General features: G+C 41.1%; 2 protein-coding genes across 7 annotated transcripts in view; both read left to right on the top strand.

Annotated features, from left to right (window-relative positions):
• The window catches only part of prrc2b (proline-rich coiled-coil 2B), a 60,876-nt gene extending 46,946 nt beyond the window's left edge, over nucleotides 1–13,930 (top strand). The window contains exons 29-34 of one of the 2 annotated variants that reach the window (XR_013549193.1): nucleotides 1,676–1,855; nucleotides 2,638–2,729; nucleotides 3,378–3,483; nucleotides 6,024–6,242; nucleotides 7,007–7,094; nucleotides 7,212–7,345. Coding sequence is in view for 1 of the 2 variants with exons in the window: in XM_078426110.1 (XP_078282236.1) it covers nucleotides 1,676–1,855; nucleotides 2,638–2,729; nucleotides 3,378–3,483; nucleotides 6,024–6,242; nucleotides 7,212–7,409 (795 nt within the window). In the remaining variant the exon portion in view is untranslated. Of the gene's footprint in view, nucleotides 1–1,675; nucleotides 1,856–2,637; nucleotides 2,730–3,377; nucleotides 3,484–6,023; nucleotides 6,243–7,006; nucleotides 7,095–7,211 lie in introns of both variants that reach the window. The other variant, XM_078426110.1, reaches the window with a different exon arrangement.
• Nucleotides 13,931–15,350: 1,420 nt separating this feature from the next.
• Nucleotides 15,351–17,692, top strand: part of pomt1 (protein-O-mannosyltransferase 1) — a 30,638-nt gene continuing 28,296 nt past the window's right edge. For 3 of the 5 annotated variants that reach the window (XM_078425931.1, XM_078425932.1, XM_078425927.1), the window contains exons 1-2: nucleotides 15,351–15,487; nucleotides 17,377–17,455. In XM_078425931.1, coding sequence (XP_078282057.1) covers nucleotides 17,427–17,455 — 29 coding nt within the window. In that variant the 5' untranslated portion in view covers nucleotides 15,351–15,487; nucleotides 17,377–17,426. Of the gene's footprint in view, nucleotides 15,488–17,337; nucleotides 17,456–17,692 lie in introns of all 5 variants that reach the window. The other 2 variants (XM_078425928.1, XM_078425930.1) reach the window with 2 other exon arrangements.

Raw genomic sequence — 17,692 nt, 5'->3', positions numbered from 1 at the left:
TAAAGCAACAAAGGAATTTTTCAAAGCTACAAAATGGCCAATTCTTGAGTGGCCAAGTCAATCACCCGATCTGAACCCAATTGAGCATGCTTTTTATATGCTGATGAGAAAACTGAAGGGGACTGGCCACCAAAACAAGTATAAGCTAAAGATGGCTGCAATACAGGCCTAGCAGAGCATCACCAGAGAAGACAGCCAGCAACTGGTGATGTCCATGAATCGCAGACTTCAAGCAGTCATTGCATGCAAAGGATATGCAACAAAATAGTAAATATGACTACTTTCGTTTACATGACATTGCTGTGTCCCAAACATTATGGTGCCCTAAGTGGGGGGACTATCTATAAACACTACCATAATTTCTACATGGTGAAACTAAAATGTATAAAAATGGCCTTTATTAAAATCTGACAATGTGCACTTTAACCACATGTGATTTTTTTATCTATTACAAATCTGAAAGTGTATAGTACAGAGGCAAATAAATAAATGATGGGTCTTTGTCTCAAACATTATGGAGGGCACTGTAGTTGGCACACTCTCGCTGTGACTGCGTGGATTTCACTCTCAGCCGATAGACATGCTGGTCAGTAAATTGGCCACTGTAAATTGCTCCTAGTGTAGGTGAACGGCAGGAGAAGTGGGTGATGGGGAGGATATTGATGGTCGTCTGAGGGAAAATGTTGCAAATAAATGGGTGAGAACTGCTTTGGACTCATGGAGTGAATTGCCTCGTATATGGTGAGGAAATAGTGCTTGATGAACAGCGAGTCTGGCAGCATCTATGGAGGGAAATAGACAGACAATGTTTTATCCCACTTCCCCCCACCAATGTTGCCTAACTCACTGAGTTTCCCCCAGCTATTTTTTGCTCAATATTCCAGCATCTGCAATCTCTTGTGTCTCCTTGTATTATACAATCTTTTCATAATTTCTCTCATATGGCAATCTTGAGTCTTTCTCTACAATTGGGTTCCACCAATATTTAAACCAAAAATTGTCTTGTATTAAATACAGAAGGTTCTTCTGTCCCTCAAGCATGTTCCTCCATTCAGATACAATATGGCAGATGTGTAACTTAACTCTGTTCTCCCCTTTCACCCACTCACCTTGCTGCATTACTTTTTATGAACTACTTTGGAAAAAAATCTGTCAGTCTTAGATCCGTGGTTGATAAATCAAGATGGCATCCATTGCTTTTTGTGGTTGAGATGAACCTTCTGCAATCCATTGCATGCAGAAATATTTCCAACCTCTCTTGAATGACCTAGCTCTAGCTTGCATAGTTGGAGAGACAACAAAAGAACCTATCTTCTTTGTGCCCTCAATTCTCTTTAAACTCCTTAAGATATCAACCATCTCCATTTTGGTGCATGCATACCCATCGTCGTCATCTAATCCCTGGCCATTTCATGATATTCACTAATGAATCGAGAGGGTTCAAATATGTTTCCTCCTAGGGTGAAGATTATAATCCACTGCAAATGAATTATTTTTCAGGGGTTATTTTTAAATGGGTAACTGTTTTCTGCTTCCCATGGATTTTTAATTGCAAGAGGTATGTTTCTGTTATATATATGCAGCATACAATATATAATGCGTGTATTGTGTAGTTTACATTGGTATAATTCAATTCAAATATTAAATTACTTTTACTTTTCCTCCCTTTTTGCAGGTGACCATGTCCATGCCTGGATCCCAATTGTCTCTGCCCAGATTTGGCTCAGGCCAGCAACAACTAATTGCATTAACTCAGTCCATCCAGCTTCCCCAAGCGCAGAATTTGAGTGTTGGAGGGACCAGAAGACTCCTACCCCCAGGATCTCAGCCTCCTATTCTACCTACTGGCAGAGAGGTCAGAGCAGTTGCTTTAAATTTGGTGGAAGTGGAGGATTTTAAAGAATGGCAAAGTGAACAAAAGGGTCATTTGGGCCAGCTGCCTGCCCTGTGTTGGTGCTCAGCTTATCCATAAACAACCATCATCGTTCATATATCTGCCTTGTTCCCATCTCTATGACGCTAGTTCCTCCATCATTCTGTCTGAATATTGATCCACATGTTTTGCTAACAGGAAAGATCCAAATAAATTAAAACAAATGCTTGAGGGAAATTATAACAGCTTGCAGATGAAAGTTGATGGGCAGGTGTGGAGTTTTGTACTGACAATCTAGTACTGTACTAATGCTGGGGCAAGCTGATTGGTTTTAAATAACAGTGTTGTGTGAATGTGTTTTTCAGTTTAGCTTTTAGTTTGAGCGCGGCAACAGGCCCTTCGGCCCACTGAGTCCGCACCGACCCACGATCCCCGCATATTAACACTATCCTACATACACTAAGGATAATTTACATTTATACCAAGCCGATTGTCCTACACACCTGTACGTCTTTGGAGTGGGAGAAAACGGAGGATCTCAGAGAAAACCCACGCAGCTCATAGAGAACGTACTATCTCTGTACAGACAGCATCCATAGTCAGGATCGAACCAGGGGCTCTGGCGCTGTAAGGCTGCAAACTCACCACTGCGCCACCAAGCCGTGAAATACTAAAGTTTTAAAGCAATATATTTATGTAAGTATTGTGCTATGAATAAAGGTAGCACTATGTCAACATCTTTTAAAATTCCCTTTTGTTTTCAGATTCCCCAAATGGACCTAAAAGCATTTCAGTTTGCAGATAACAAGCAGATTTCCTCTGGGATCTCTGGAGGACCTGTACCAAACCTCTTCAGGTAGTCTTTCAAAAAATGTTCAATAGTACTTTACTGTCACGTGAACCCAAGTACAGTGAAAATGTTTAGAGAAATATTTGTTTTATTTTTAAGAGTAGTGAAAATTTGTCCGATAATGCGTTTTTGAATAGTATGTGTAGTGATCTGATCTTTTAAGTGATGTTCATTACCGTGTGTAATAAATCTAAAACCTGATTATTTTTTTAAACGTGTGGACTGTGGTTCCTTGCACAGCTCTTAATTTCACCTTAACTTGGATTTGAACTCTCTAATTACTATATAGACTGTTTACATTTCACTTGTGTAGTAATTTAGGTGTAATTATTCATTCCATGGTTATTCAGGGAATGATCCTCAAATAAAACAATTCTGCAATTCAACATCAAACAAGGGAAAAAGTGAAATTGTACCTAATACTGATAGGAGATTGTTTCATCATAAACGTAGAATTAGTCAGCAACTAGACAATGAAACTTGATCAAAGGATGAATGAATTATTTAAAATAGGATTAATAATTTCATGAACCATTCATTGCACACTGCTATTTTACACATTTCTGTTGTTAATTTAAGGATAAGAGCAAGCAGGACTGGCATTTATCTTTGCATTGTGGTTTAACGCGTATCTCTTAACATTGTGCTTTTTAGACCCAGTTGTTCAAGCCCAAGTGGGAAAACTTCTGGACCTGGACCATCTGCTAACACAATGGGCTTAAAGATTCCAGGAGGTATCCAGGGCCACTATGCTCAACAGGTTTGTTGCCGTACCTGTGGAACTACTTTGATGTAAAAGTAACAACATAAGACTTGCAACAAAAGAATTCACAAGGTTCTTTGAATAAGCATCCAGCTCTTATATTTTTCTAACATGTATCATTTGAGACACAGGTTTTTTATATTAGAAGGTTATAAGAGATGTTTCATGTTGCACTTTGGAACTCCAGTGGATACAAACCTGTTCCACCCAACCTGTTCTCATAAGACAACCTGGCCATTGAGATATTTATGCAATAAACCTTGGATTACTTCCAACACATCTTTTCTTAAGTAACAAGACCATTATTGTACATGGTACTCCAGATGTGGTCACATCAATGCCCAACATGAGGCAATAACACTGCTTTGTATTCAATTTCTCTAACAATAAATTCCAATGCTTTAGTTTTTTTGTATACTTTTGTAAAGCATACACTGGACAGTTAGACACTTCTGCATGTCAGGCTTCTGTAATCTCATTTATTTTTACTTTTCACTTGTTTTCTCACAAATGGACATGTAACCTATCTCTATCCCTTAGGGCAGCCTTATGTTTACATCACTTGCTGTCCTTGCTACCCATGTATCATGAGCAAAATTAGCTGCAGTTTTCTGATTTCTATATCCCTTTTTGGAGTGGAAGGGTTACCTACGCAGTTTTAAATTTGTAAAAACCTAGAGGATCTGGGGAATTTAAGATGAATGCTTCAACTGGCCGCAATGTGTGTTTTGAAGTTCAATTGAGGCATTTTGTTTACACGTAGCATTGATGTAAAACATTGAAACAGGAATAGGCCTCGCTTCTGTTTCACCACTCACTAAAATTGTGGCTGACCTCATGCGACAAAGCTCTCATGCACTTACCCCAAATCTCTAACTTCTTTAAAATTGATATCTATATTTTTAGATTCAGAAATAGGGCCTCCATAAATCTCTTGGGTAGAAAATCACAGAGATTTGCTAGTCTCTGATTGAAAAAAAAATTCTTCTCATCATGATCCTGAAAAGTGAAACTCTTGAGAGCTGGTTGGAGACACCCAGCTAGGTGAAACATCAGTCTACATCTACCTACTTTTGTTTAGGATGTAACTAGGAAAATGGACAGGGGAGAGCCGGTGGATGTAGTGCACCTTGACTTTCAGAAAGCCTTCGACAAGGTCCCACATAGGAGATTAGTGTGCAAAATTAGAGCACATGGTATTGGGGGTAGGGTACTGACATGGATAGAAAATTGGTTGACAGACAGAAAGCAAAGAGTGGGGATAAATGGGTCCCTTTCAGAATGGCAGGCAGTGACTAGTGGGGTACCGCAAGGCTCGGTGCTGGGACCGCAGCTATTTACAATATACATTAATGACTTGGATGAAGGGATTAAATGTAACATTAGCAAATTTGCAGATGACACAAAGCTGGGTGGCAGTGTGAACTGTGAGGAAGATGCTATGAGGTTGCAGGGTGACTTGGACAGGCTGTGTGAGTGGGTGGATGCATGGCAGATGCAGTTTAATGTGGATAAGTGTGAGGTTATCCACTTTGGTAGTAAGAATAGGAAGGCAGATTATTATCTGAATGGTGTCAAGTTAGGAACAGGGGACATACAACGAGATCTAGGTGTCCTAGTGCATCAGTCACTGAAAGGAAGCATGCAGGTACAGCAGGCAGTGAAGAAAGCCAATGGAATGTTGGCCTTCATAACAAGAGGAGTTGAGTATAGGAGCAAAGAGGTCCTTCTACAGTTGTACAGGGCCCTAGTGAGACCGCACCTGGAGTACTGTGTGCAGTTTTGTTCTCCAAATTTGAGGAAGGATATTCTTGCCATTGAGGGCGTGCAGCGTAGGTTTACTAGGTTAATTCCCGGAATGGCGAGGCTGTCGTATGTTGAAAGACTGGAGCGACTAGGCTTGTATACACTTGAATTTAGAAGGATGAGAGGGGATCTTATTGAAACATATAAGATTATTAAGGGGTTGGACACGTTAGAGGCAGGAAACATGTTCCCAATGTTGGGGGAGTCCAAAACCAGGGGCCACAGTTTAAGAATAAGGGGTAGGCCATTTAGAACAGAGATGAGGAAAAACTTTTTCAGTCAGAGAGTTGTAAACCTGTGGAATTCTCAGTGGAGGCCAGTTCTCTGAATGCTTTCAAGAGAGAGCTAGATGGAGCTCTTAGGGATAGCGGAGTCAGGGGGTATGGGGAGAAGGCAGGAACGGGGTACTGATTGAGAATGATCAGCCATGATCACATTGAATGGTGGTGCTGGCTCGAAGGGCCGAATGGCCTACTCCTGCACCTATTGTCTATTGTGAGCTCTTTAAGAATTTGTTTCAATTAGATCATTGGAAAAAAAGAGTTCAGACCCAGCCAGCTTCATCTCCCCTCTTATGGCAAACATGCAAACCAGCCATCCCCGGGAATCAATCAACAATTTGAACAATTACATTTTATCTTCAGAAATACATAAGTGTATTTAGTAAACAGTATCTAACATGAAACACTCAAAACCATTTAATTTTCTTTTGTTTCCACCAATTTATTTAGATGGCACCTCCACCCCAGGGCAACATGATCATGCACATGAGGCCTCCCAGTGTAGGAACGTATCCTACTCCAATTCAACGTCCCATGATGCAGATGAACAAAGGGCCCATTGCACCCCCTCTCACAATACGTCCGCCTCGAATGCATGCCTCGATTCGGGAGAATTCAGTACCTACTATTCGAGCTTGCAACTCTGAAAGAGGAGAAGAAGATATTAAGGTGAGCAGATCTAAATGATTTAAATGATTTAAAGACACCAAAATGTTTCTGCTTCCTGTCTCATCCCTCTTTTGAGACACCTTACTTCAATTTTCCACTCTACACCAGAGAAACAATGGTATTTTACATTGGCTGTGTGAAGTAACCTACCTGGCTGGTGGCGTTTGCAGATTATGCAGCTATTATATGAAAGTTAAAGAAAAATATCTTGTTATAATGAGTTCCTTCCTAAATGGGAAAGCTGACCTAAAGCTTTTTACTGAGATTCATGGAGATTAATATAAATGGGATTAGGCAATTCAGTCCCCTTGACTACTCAGTAAGATCATGGCTGATCTTTTATCTTCAATAATCCATATCTCTCGATTCCCTCAATATTTAAAAATCTATTGATCTGTGTCTTGAATACTGTCCTCCACTTAGGTAGTGAATTACAAAGATTCATCACCATCTGAATAAAGAAAATGCTTCTCATCACTCTCCTGAATACCAACCCCTTATTTTATAACTGTGACTCCTCATTGCAGACATCCGGTCAGGGCTCGCAATCCAAGAGGGAAAACAAAACCTCTTTTAATTCATTTGTCAAGCCATGTAAGAATTTTGTAAGTTTTAATTATATAGCCTCTCATTTTTCTGCAAAAAAGATAAGGTTTAATTTGCTTAACCTTTCTTCTTGGAACAAACCTTCCATCCCAGTAATCAATTTGATGATTTCTTTGTTGCAAACCTTCCAAAAAAAACTAAAATTCTTCTGTTTCAAGGCCGTAGTGTCAAACAGCGCACATTCCTGAGAATTAATTATTTATTTGCTGCCATGATTCAAAAAGATGAATGAATGATTAGATGAAGGTTAGTATGATCCTAAAGAGAAATTTTCTGCTTCAAAGTCACATTAATGTCAATCTTGGTGTGTGCAGTATGCTGTATAGCAAAAAAAAATTAAAGAGTCTTCATTTATTTTTATAGGCTAAACAGCGGGCGGAGGTGCTGCAGTTGACACAAAAATTCTTTGAACAGCATCAGCAGGGGAAGCTTGCTAATCTGGCCCAGAAGGTGGAACCAGCCACTTCTAATGCTGACCATGGAGAAGAAAGCTCAACCTTAAATGTTTCAAACATTCAGGACCCAGCCAGTGATGCTGTGACGCAGGAGAGAGCTCTCTGAACTGGGCCAGTTGAGCATCATGGCATGAAAGCAGAAGATGGGGAAGCATAAGAATCCCCTACAGTTTAACAAAATTGATATATATCTAAATATATATAATAATCAGAAAGGACCCGGGATTTCTGGAATGCTAGGACTTCGTTTAAAAAAAATGCTGTTTCATTTGCTGCTCGGTCTTGAAAAGCAGAGAGTAAAACTGATACCAGTACAAGGTAATGTGAACTTGAGGCTTTTGTACTTCTCGAGAGGATGATTATTAATTCAGTATCCACAGTTGAATTCAGGATATGTAACCAACTTTGGCAAGTGAGCATCCATTTGGAACGCTGCAGGATGGATACGTAGAAGAATTGTACTGAGTTCTGGTTGTTGACATGTGCTAGTTTCCTTTCTTGTACAGTATATTGCACCTACATCGTGGCATTACAGCATGGTGCATCAGCTAACTTCTAGTCATTGGTTCTTTTGTGAACGGAGACAAAATCAGAGATTTGGAATATAGAAATTATTTCTGTGATGTCCATGCAGAAAGACACAGTTGTACATTGTCACTTGACAATCCATTTATATATATTTATGTTGGTCATGTACTGAAAAATAAGATTAACCAAGATGTAGTGCATTTCAACTTGTCATTTTCATAATGACTGAAAGATGCAATTCCCACCGTAGTAGTTTGGAAGAAGTCAAATTTACCATTAGTTCATGACTGCAGCATAATATTAAATAGTTTTAAGTTGCATTTACAGCAGACTATTACTTGGAGAAATGACATTTATTGAATGCAGTTTTATTAGTTGCTTGATGGCTTATTTCATTTCATGATGTTTAACTGTTTCTTTACACAGTAAGTGCACAAATGTGTAGAATTAAGGATATACTATTGAAATTGTATTCAAAAATCAATAGTACTTTTTTTTTTCCTTGAACATTGAAGAAACGGTTTGTTCATTATTTGCAATGGGAGCTGGCTGGCAACTGAGGGCATCTGTCATTCTTTTCCTAGAGTTTGACTGTTTAGATTCACTTCATTCAGAATTTTCTGTCCATGACAAGTGAGAATGGGTTATGAGCAGTGCTGTATTTCCAGTATAGTCAATGGAACCATTTGAATTGGATGCTGTGCGTACATCTCAATGTCCAGAATATAAATCATTCATATCCAGCACTGTAGTTCCTGTAAGTGCTAAACATTGAGGAGAAAGATTGTTGATTCTGCAAATTAAGAATCCTTTGCTGGAGGTGCATGACACAAAATGAGGAATAAGTAGTCATTTGTTTCAAAATAGTACCATGCTTTTAAGTCGCGACATGTATAGTGCATGTGGAGAAATATAATAAATAAATGTGCATATGTATTTGTGCGCATTTCAATAACTTAGCAACTTTGGCATCGGTATTGATGGACTACTGCAGACAGTCCTGTAAGGCTGAATTATCCTTACCTTTGTTATTTGGAATATTGCACTCCACTGTACATAGTTCACCAGTATACAAGTACAATTATGAATTTAGTCTCCAATTGTCTGTAATGAACTGAATTCCATGACAAAATTGCTTTTGAATCCAAGGAATTCAATTTTACAGTGTACATTCTGGTAAATAACAATGACTTTTGCCCTCCGTTATGTTGATCAAATGTGGCAAGATGGATTTAGTTCAGCCTATTTGCTGTTATTGGTTATGTTGGTACAAACCGATCTGTTTGGCACTGTGGCAGGATTTGAATCAGCACTGTTAACTATGTGATAACATGGAACGTGATGTTTATGGCACGTTCCTACTGATCCCTGACAGCCGGGGTCACTTCGTTAACATTCTCATTGCTAATCAACTGGTTTAGACAACTAATCTGAATATGTGTGTAAGGAATTAACCCGGACTAGTATCTTTGCTGAAAGATGAGTTGTCAAGAGAAAGACCTCAAAGTTATTGTGTTTCACACAACTGAATATGACCTCTTACTATGAGCAGTCTTTCCTCACCTCCACTGGAGATCTCTTAATTGTATGAGCTTCTCAATGCAGGCTGTTTGTTTGAACATAACAGAGAGTGTAGCTGTAGCAAAGGTTGTCATAATTGTTAACATTTCAACTCTGAGAGTTCCAACTTCATTTTTTTAGTATCATTTTTATATATTGGATGAGAATTTTCAAATTTTGTGAAAAGCAATGAGGGTTAATCAGGAGTCTCAGTAAAACATCATCCCTTGAGGGGCTCTTGGGTTTAATTTAAAGCAGTCATTAGTCTTAACCGAGGGCAAATTTAAAAATAATCCATCATCATATTTTTATTGTGTAGTGTAATCTTGGCATCCCATAACACTGCGTGAATTGATAAGGAATTCAGCGGTTAGATCGCTATTTCGCAATGTTGTGGCATTCAGGATCATTTATGTTGTCTGCACATGATGGATTTAGGATTTTCTCCTTGTATGTAATTTGCTGAAGAATCAGGGTGGGGATCAGGTCAGAGAATAATCATGTGATTGAGAGTCTGAAAAGATGTGTTATACCATTAAGACTTCTAGTAACTGAATTTTGAATTTAAATTACAACAGACAAATTTTGATCTTGTGTATTTCTTAAGTGGAGAGGAATCTCGAGTTGAATTCGTATTCATTGTCAAGTACGTGCAAGTATTACATTAGATTTGAAACATAAAACTTTATACCCAATTTTTCAATGTTTATTTACCTTGATAACCACATGTTCAAGTTAGGGGTGCCCACTATAATCAGTACCCAGGAGAAAGTAACTGGAGCCACCTGGATTTGACGGTAGCTTTTCCATTTGCTTTGTTAGAAAAAGTGACTCCATATTTACTTTGATGCCTGGCAAAGTCAATTTAAAAAAATCACCATTTGAAAGTGAATCGGGCGAGTGGGTGGGAGAATTGTTGATTTGAAAAATATTGCTGGAGAACCTTAGCTATTCACACAGCTTCTATTGGAAAATAACGTTCTGTAAGTTGCTCACCATCAGGTATTTATGTCACATTATGATTCTTCGTAAATTAGCATTGCATGATGGTGATCTTTACCTTTGCAGCTGAATGAAACCTCTGTGTGCTGGCGGGTTCGAGTTTTGATGGGAGACAGAGGATATACTAATGGATTGTTTATTTGTAAGGTGTTCTGAAATGCTAAAGCTCTTCATGAAGATGATGTCAAAGCTCATTCATCTATTCAAGATCTGCTCCAGAGATGAGTGCACCATTTACTTTTTTTTTTTCCTTCCTGCCAAGAGATGAAGTAGGATGTGGACCAAGGTGAGTTTCTGAGAAGTTAGGTGGTGGGCAGATCTGGAGCTTGGATCCTTGTGACTATCCACTTGGCTGTCTATTGTCCGTCACTGATACGTTAATCCAACAACCAAAATAATTGTTGTATTCCATTACTTTAGGCATATCACCCTTGGGCTCATTTTCTTGAACACTGTAAGGATGTGCAACACTGCTTAAGAATTGGCCCCTGAGTTTGTCATCCATAGCCTAAATTGCCACCTGGTGGATTATTCTTTTTCCTGCCAGTCTCCTATTGTTTAGTGCAAAGCACAAAATGCTGGAGCAACTCAGTGGGTCAGGCAGTATCTGTGGAGGGTGTGGCCCACTGAGTTCCTCCAGCATTCTGTGTTTTGTTCAATATTCCAGCATCTGCAGTTCCTTGTGTCTCCTGTTGTCTAGAGCTTCTGCCAGACTATTATGAGCAGGGAGTCTATACTTTGCTTCCCAGAATTTGTTTTGAAGGCATATTTGCCCTGATTCAACATAGCTTACAGAATCAACAAAAGAGAATGGATTTCTCGATATATAAATAAGATTCCCTCCAAAAAGAGCAATAGTTTTGCAAAAAAACTATAATGCATTTCTCATATAACACTCATATAATCAGTGAAGCAGTCCCACAGAGTTTTTCCTCTGAATCAATGGTCTCCTGAACACTACATTATTTAATATGTACTGATGTGTTGAAACATACCAGCATTGGGCATGTTTCACGGTGATCAATTATTTATATATTGTCTTGACAACTGTGTAATGGTGGGGCCAAAAGACCCGTGCACGTTTTCAGAAATCTGTTGACTTTTATCTTAAGTAATCCATTTGCAAATGTTGGCTTGAGTTCCTTGTTCTCAAGCATCTGACAAATGTACAGCATTAGATAGTTATTTACATGTTTTTAATTGTAGTTTTGATTGTATGATGTACAGTAGCTCATTTAACAAGAGGCCGTGATGCTGTAGTTTTGAAATTGAAGTGAAACCCATCCAGAAGCTCAGAGGTCAGCTGTCAAGATTAATGGAAGAAATTCCCAAAACTGTCAATTTAATTGCTAAACTCTCCTTTGTGATGCACATGTTAGCATGATTTTAATTGATGCAGATCCACTTCTAACATTGTCATTATTTGCCTGTTATGGAGCCAATTATTTTATCTTGTCAGTTAATTGAGTTTATATTTCTTGGTCAAAAATGTGTGTTCTGGGAAGGAGAAATATACTAAAGTCAGGAGTGATTATTTGTCATGTGAACCAGGACAGTTAAACTTTTATTTACTGCAGCTTTGCTGGCACATTGTTTGATTAGTCTTTTATGTTCATAACTATTAAAACTCGTATCAAAGTTATTGTAGGAGGAGAAGCGGAGGATTTTTTTTTTTACATCATGTATTTTCAAGTGTATTTTTGAGTATATCTTTCTGAACCACACAGCTCAATATCTTTTATATATTTTTTATAAATGTTACACTTCTATTCCAAGAAGAGTTAGAAGCTCTGAACGAGTTACCTTAAACATATTTACCATTATATATATTTTTTGTTTGTAACCAGAAACGTGCATAATAGTCTTTTGGCCTTATCTGTTGTGTTTTTGTGTAGATTTGATATTTGAAAGGGCAGATAGTGGATATGTTGTGTACACTGAGGAGTTATTTATTAATGAGGCTGACTGGTTGGGTGGGTATTAGCCTCTGGTTTACAGTTCAGTACCTATTGTTTGTCCTTTCAAATATGTGATTTGTAATAGCTCTTTCCATATGAAAGGATCTGGTTTATTTAAATAAAGCAGCTGATGCTTTTTTCACTTGACCAAATAAAGTGTTAACTTTTTTTCCTTCCAGTGTGTTTGATTAAAATGGCAGTTTGATTAAAACTATCAGGTATGGTAGCACAGAAACGGGTTATTTGGTCCACTGAGTCCTCGCCACTTGTTAAACACTCTTACACTAATCCAACATGTGTCCCATTTTATTATCCCTAAATTCCCATCAACTGCCCAGATTCTACTACTCAAATCCATATTATAAGCAATTTAATAGCCAGCTTATTTACCACCTACAGATCTTTGGGATGTGGGAGAAAACTTGAACACCCAGAGAAAATGTACATGCTCACAGAGTATGTGGAAACCTCAAAGGCTGTGCCAAAGGGCAAGATTGATGTGGAATTGCAGGAGCTGTGCATCAGCATCTCTTCCAGCTGTGCCACTGTGTCTATCCGGAATTTTGAGCAGCTGTTGAAAAATTTCATGGGGATGGGCGGAATTACATACTTCTCAAAACTTGTAGCAGAAGGCTAAACATGTCTACTCAGGATTAGACTGGAGACCTTTCATATGCACAGCGAAGACTGACCACTACCCTATAGGATTAACAGATATAGAGGAGTTGGTTGTCTACAATTTTGCAGGCTTTTAAAGTGAACAAACATCCCAAGCTACTTCAAATGGATGACATTTTGGCAGAAGAGATCAAATCGCAAACTTTTAAGGGTTTTAAGTAATGCTTTGGGGCTTGGGGAAAGCAAGAGAGCTTGTTTTTGGAATGCACAAACTGAGAAATTAGGATATTTGATTGATCAAGAACACCTCAACTGTAATAATTTAAATATATATGTAACATCTTTTGAACATCTGTTTTGGACAATGAATGCAAACAATTTGGGCATGTGTGTGAGTATTTAATGAAAAGGTCATGTAGAGATTGTTGCAATATACTTTTTATTCCATCTAAATTCATTTTGGAGCTTGCAGTTGTACTAAAATTTCCTCATTTCTACAGTGAGTAAAAGCTTTGAAGTTGACAGGTAGTTTGATTATAAGCATGGGAATTTGAACATTATTAGACCCTTTGATATAAGAAGTAATTGAACAATTGTTTATATTGGATCATCAAAGATAATTTTTGTAATTAATTTTAGAAATTCTGACTTTAATCAAAAAAAGAAACAAATTAAATAGAGTAAAATCGTACTTTATGCTGAAGAATTCAGTCGTGATAAAACTTAGCATTGCATGCAAGAGACTAATTCTAAAAATCGGAAAACGATCACAATTTGTATCCTTTAACAGACGCTGATGCACCTTCTTCACTGAAGCTTTTGATGTGATTTTTGACAGATTTCTAGCAGCAATTTCTTATTGCCATGTTATTAAAACAGTATACAAAAGTCCATATACTTTTGGTGTGTGCATTCAAAAGTGTGTAAAAGTTGTGTACATTCGAAACTTGCCACTCGTTTTTTCCCCCAAAATAAACTTTTTATTCAGAATAAAAAATCCATACCAAAAAAACGACAAAAACTCTTGAGACATTCTCAGCGTTTATACAACCAGCAGTGTCACTCGGTAGGGTTTCCATCTGTCTTTAAACAAAATACCGTGGCTACTCATGTGCCCACCTGGGGTGATATTCCATTCCTTGTTTGAGGAACCAGACTGCCCCTCAATGTTCGGCAGTGGAAGGACCTTAGATAGACTCCCCCCCCCCCCCCGGGTACATCGGATACTCAATCTCGATGTAAGCTGCTAGCCTATGAACCTGGTTTGTTCTTGCAATTGTTTGGAATCTTGCAGCACTGCCTTTGTTTCGTGTCGACTAAAGTTATACATTGTACAATATAATTTTAATTGAGTGCCACCCATTATTGAACCCTTTTATTTATATTGGCAGCGGGACGGGCAGCATTTCCGGAGAGAAGGAATGCGTGATGTTTCGGGTTGAGACCCTTCTACAGACTGGGTGTCAGGGAAGAGACTAAGGGTATGGTGTGAAAACGCCAAATCAAAGATGCTGATTAAGGAAATGTAGATAGACACAAAATGCTGGAATAACTCAGCAGGACTGGCAACATCGCTGGAGCGAGAACGGGTAACGTTTCGCGTCGAGACCCTTCAGCCTGCTAGAATGGTTCATTGTTGGCTGAGGGGAAGGTCACAAAAAAAGGCACCCAACAGTAAAATTAATCAGGAGGGCAGTGAGACTAGCCGGAGAGCTGGGATGGGGGGAGGGACGGCTACTTGAAGATGAATGAATTACTGCATACTTTATTATCACATGTCACAGTGAGGATTCTTTGTTCTGCTTACACAATGTATGCAAAGATCGCCACACTCTGGGCGCCGACAATAGTTAGAGAAGTCCACTTTCATGCCGCGGGGCTGTAAGCTGCCCAAGCGCAATATAAAGTGCAGTTCCTACAAAATATATATGGGTTGTGAGTTGCCCAAGAGGAATATGAGGTGCTGCTCCTCCAATAAATATGGGTTGGAAACTGCCCAAGCAGAATATCAGGTGCTGTTCCTCCAATATATGTGGGTCTGAAGAAAGGGCTCGATCCGAAACGTCACCCATTCCTTCTCCCCAGAGATGCTGCCTGTCCCGCTGAGTTACTCCAGCTGTGAGCGGCCCATGGCGAATACGAGGTGGTGCTGCTGCTCCTCCAACTTGCGTTCGGCCTCGATTTATTCACAAAATGCTGGAGTAACTCAGCAGGTCAGGCAGCATCTCGGGAGAGAAGGAATGGGTGACGTTTCGGGTCGAGACCCTTCTTCAGACATGTCAGTGGGGCGGGACAAATGAGGCGTTCGGCCTCAACGTGCCTGCTACAAATATGTAAATAAAACGTGACGTGTTGCGGTTGCCCGGCGGCCACGCTGCGGATGACGTCACTGCGCAGTTTACCCCCGCCCGGGAGGTGGCGGTGCCCACGCGCATGCGTGGCCTCTGGCCGGGCGGGAGCTCGGCAGCGCAGCGGAGACGGGCCGCGAGTGAAGGAAACCCCGAAGCAGCAGCGTGAGGTGAAGGGAAAGCGGGGATCAGAGTGACAGCGTGGGTCCGGGAACCGACCACCACGAGCAGAGCATTACCGGGTTAAACTCCACCGTGGAGTGCCTGGACCTTTTCTCCACTGCCCGCACCCTGCTGCCCCCCTCAACTGCTCGCACCCTGCCCCCCCCCCCCATTGCCCGCACCCTGCCCCTCCACTGCTCGCACCCTGACCCCCCCAACTGCTCAAACCCTGCCCCCCTCAACTGCTCAAACCCTGCCCCGCACCATGGCCCTCCTCCACTGCTCGCACCCTGCCCCCTCAACTGCTCAAACCCTGCCCCCCTCAACTGCTCAAACCCTGCCCCGCACCATGGCCCTCCTCCACTGCCCGCACCCTGCCCCCTCAACTGCTCAAACCCTGCCCCCCCCATTGCTCACACCCTGCCCCCCCCTCCACTGCCCGCACCCTGCCCCCCTCAACTGCTCAAATCCTGCCCCCCCTCCACTGCTCACACCCTGCCCCCCCCCCAACTGCTCACTCTGCCCCCCTCCAATACCCGCACCCTGCCCCTGGCCCCCTCAACTGCTCAAACCCTGCCCCCCCCCCATTGCCTGCCCCCCCCCCCATTGCTCACACCCTGCCCCCCCCTCCACTGCCCGCACCCTCCCCCCCTCAACTGCTCAAATCCTGCCCCCCCTCCACTGCTCACACCCTGCCCCCCCCCCCCAACTGCTCACTCTGCCCCCCTCCACTACCCGCACCCTGCCCCTGGCCCCCTCAACTGCTCAAACCCTGCCCCCCTCCACTGCCCGCACCCTGCCCCTCCATTGCTCACACCCTGCCCCCCTCAACTGCTCACACCCTTCCCCGTCAACTGCTCACACCCTGCCTCCCCTCCATTGCTCGCACCCTGCCCCCCTCCATTGCTCACACCCTGCCCCCTCCACTGCCCGCACCCTGCCCCCTCCCACCACCACTGCCCGCACCTTGCCCCCCCTCAACGGCTCACACCCTGCTCCCCCCCACTGCCCGCATCCTGTCCCCTCCCACCTCTACTGCCCGCACCCTGCCCCCCCTCCACTGCCCGGATCCTGCTCCCCCTCCACTGCCCATACCCTGCAACCCCCCCAGTGTCCAGATCTTGTCTTCCTCCACTGTCCCCTTCCACTGCCCTCTACCTGTTCCCTCCACTGAGTCCATCTGTCTTCCCTCCCCCCCCCCCAGACAGTGCAGTCAATTCTCCCTGGTCAATGTTTGGTCACAGCACCTCCGACCTTGCGACAAGGAACAAGTGAACCCACATCTTGGAAACATGTTGCCTCTTTAAAATTTTAAAATATCCCTTGAGAGATGATAACACTGGTCGGTGTTCACATTTACCTGCAGAACAGCCTGTGTTTCTGAGTACCTAAACCTACAACCTTTGAACTCAGTCATTATATATTTCTCACAACTAAACTAATACAGGCTTATAGTTTTCTCTTTTCACTGATAATTACTGATAATTCACTTGATCCTGATGTAGTAAAAAAATATTTGTTGGAAGATTTGTTCTTTTCAGTGGATCTCATGACTTTTAGAGATATTCAAGATAAACTCAGAATTTGGTGGACAGACATTTACTGTCTGTTTAAACTAACGATGTACTTAATATGAAGGGTACCTATTAGTAAATTATATCTTGTAAGATTTGACATTTTATATGAACTCTACTGGGCTCCTTGAAGTGGTAAATAATAAAGCCTGGGCTAGGGTAGATTGCACTATCTGTGTTCAGTTTGACAATTTTGCAAACCCTGTTTTCCCCACAATGATTGATCCATCCAAATATATCTGTTGATACCAACTGCACCATAAAACCTGACTGAACTACTACAGTGATACTGTACAGATAACTTGTACATTATATATCTCCAGCAAGGATGAATGCTAAGAGCTGATGTTATGGATACTATGAGGTGCATTGGATGAAAATTGTGCAGTTTTTATTTGACACGTAAGTGTTATTCATCAGTGGTGGAATTTCATATCAACAGACTAATTTATCAAACAAGCAGTAGCGTATTTACTGTGGTTGTTAGTATTGAATCACTTCTGCCTGAACCGATTCAGATAATACAATTGCAACATTTGGCACATATTTGTGTCTATTCAGTTTCTGTGGGTTCTGGGGAGATTAATGAGGATAATGTTTTGAGAGATATTTTTTGCTCATCTGTAAAAATCCCTGTTA

Source organism: Rhinoraja longicauda, chromosome 31 (assembly GCF_053455715.1).
Source record: "Rhinoraja longicauda isolate Sanriku21f chromosome 31, sRhiLon1.1, whole genome shotgun sequence".
Classification (NCBI taxonomy): domain Eukaryota; kingdom Metazoa; phylum Chordata; class Chondrichthyes; order Rajiformes; family Arhynchobatidae; genus Rhinoraja; species Rhinoraja longicauda.
This window is presented reverse-complemented; position numbering and strand designations above follow the sequence as displayed.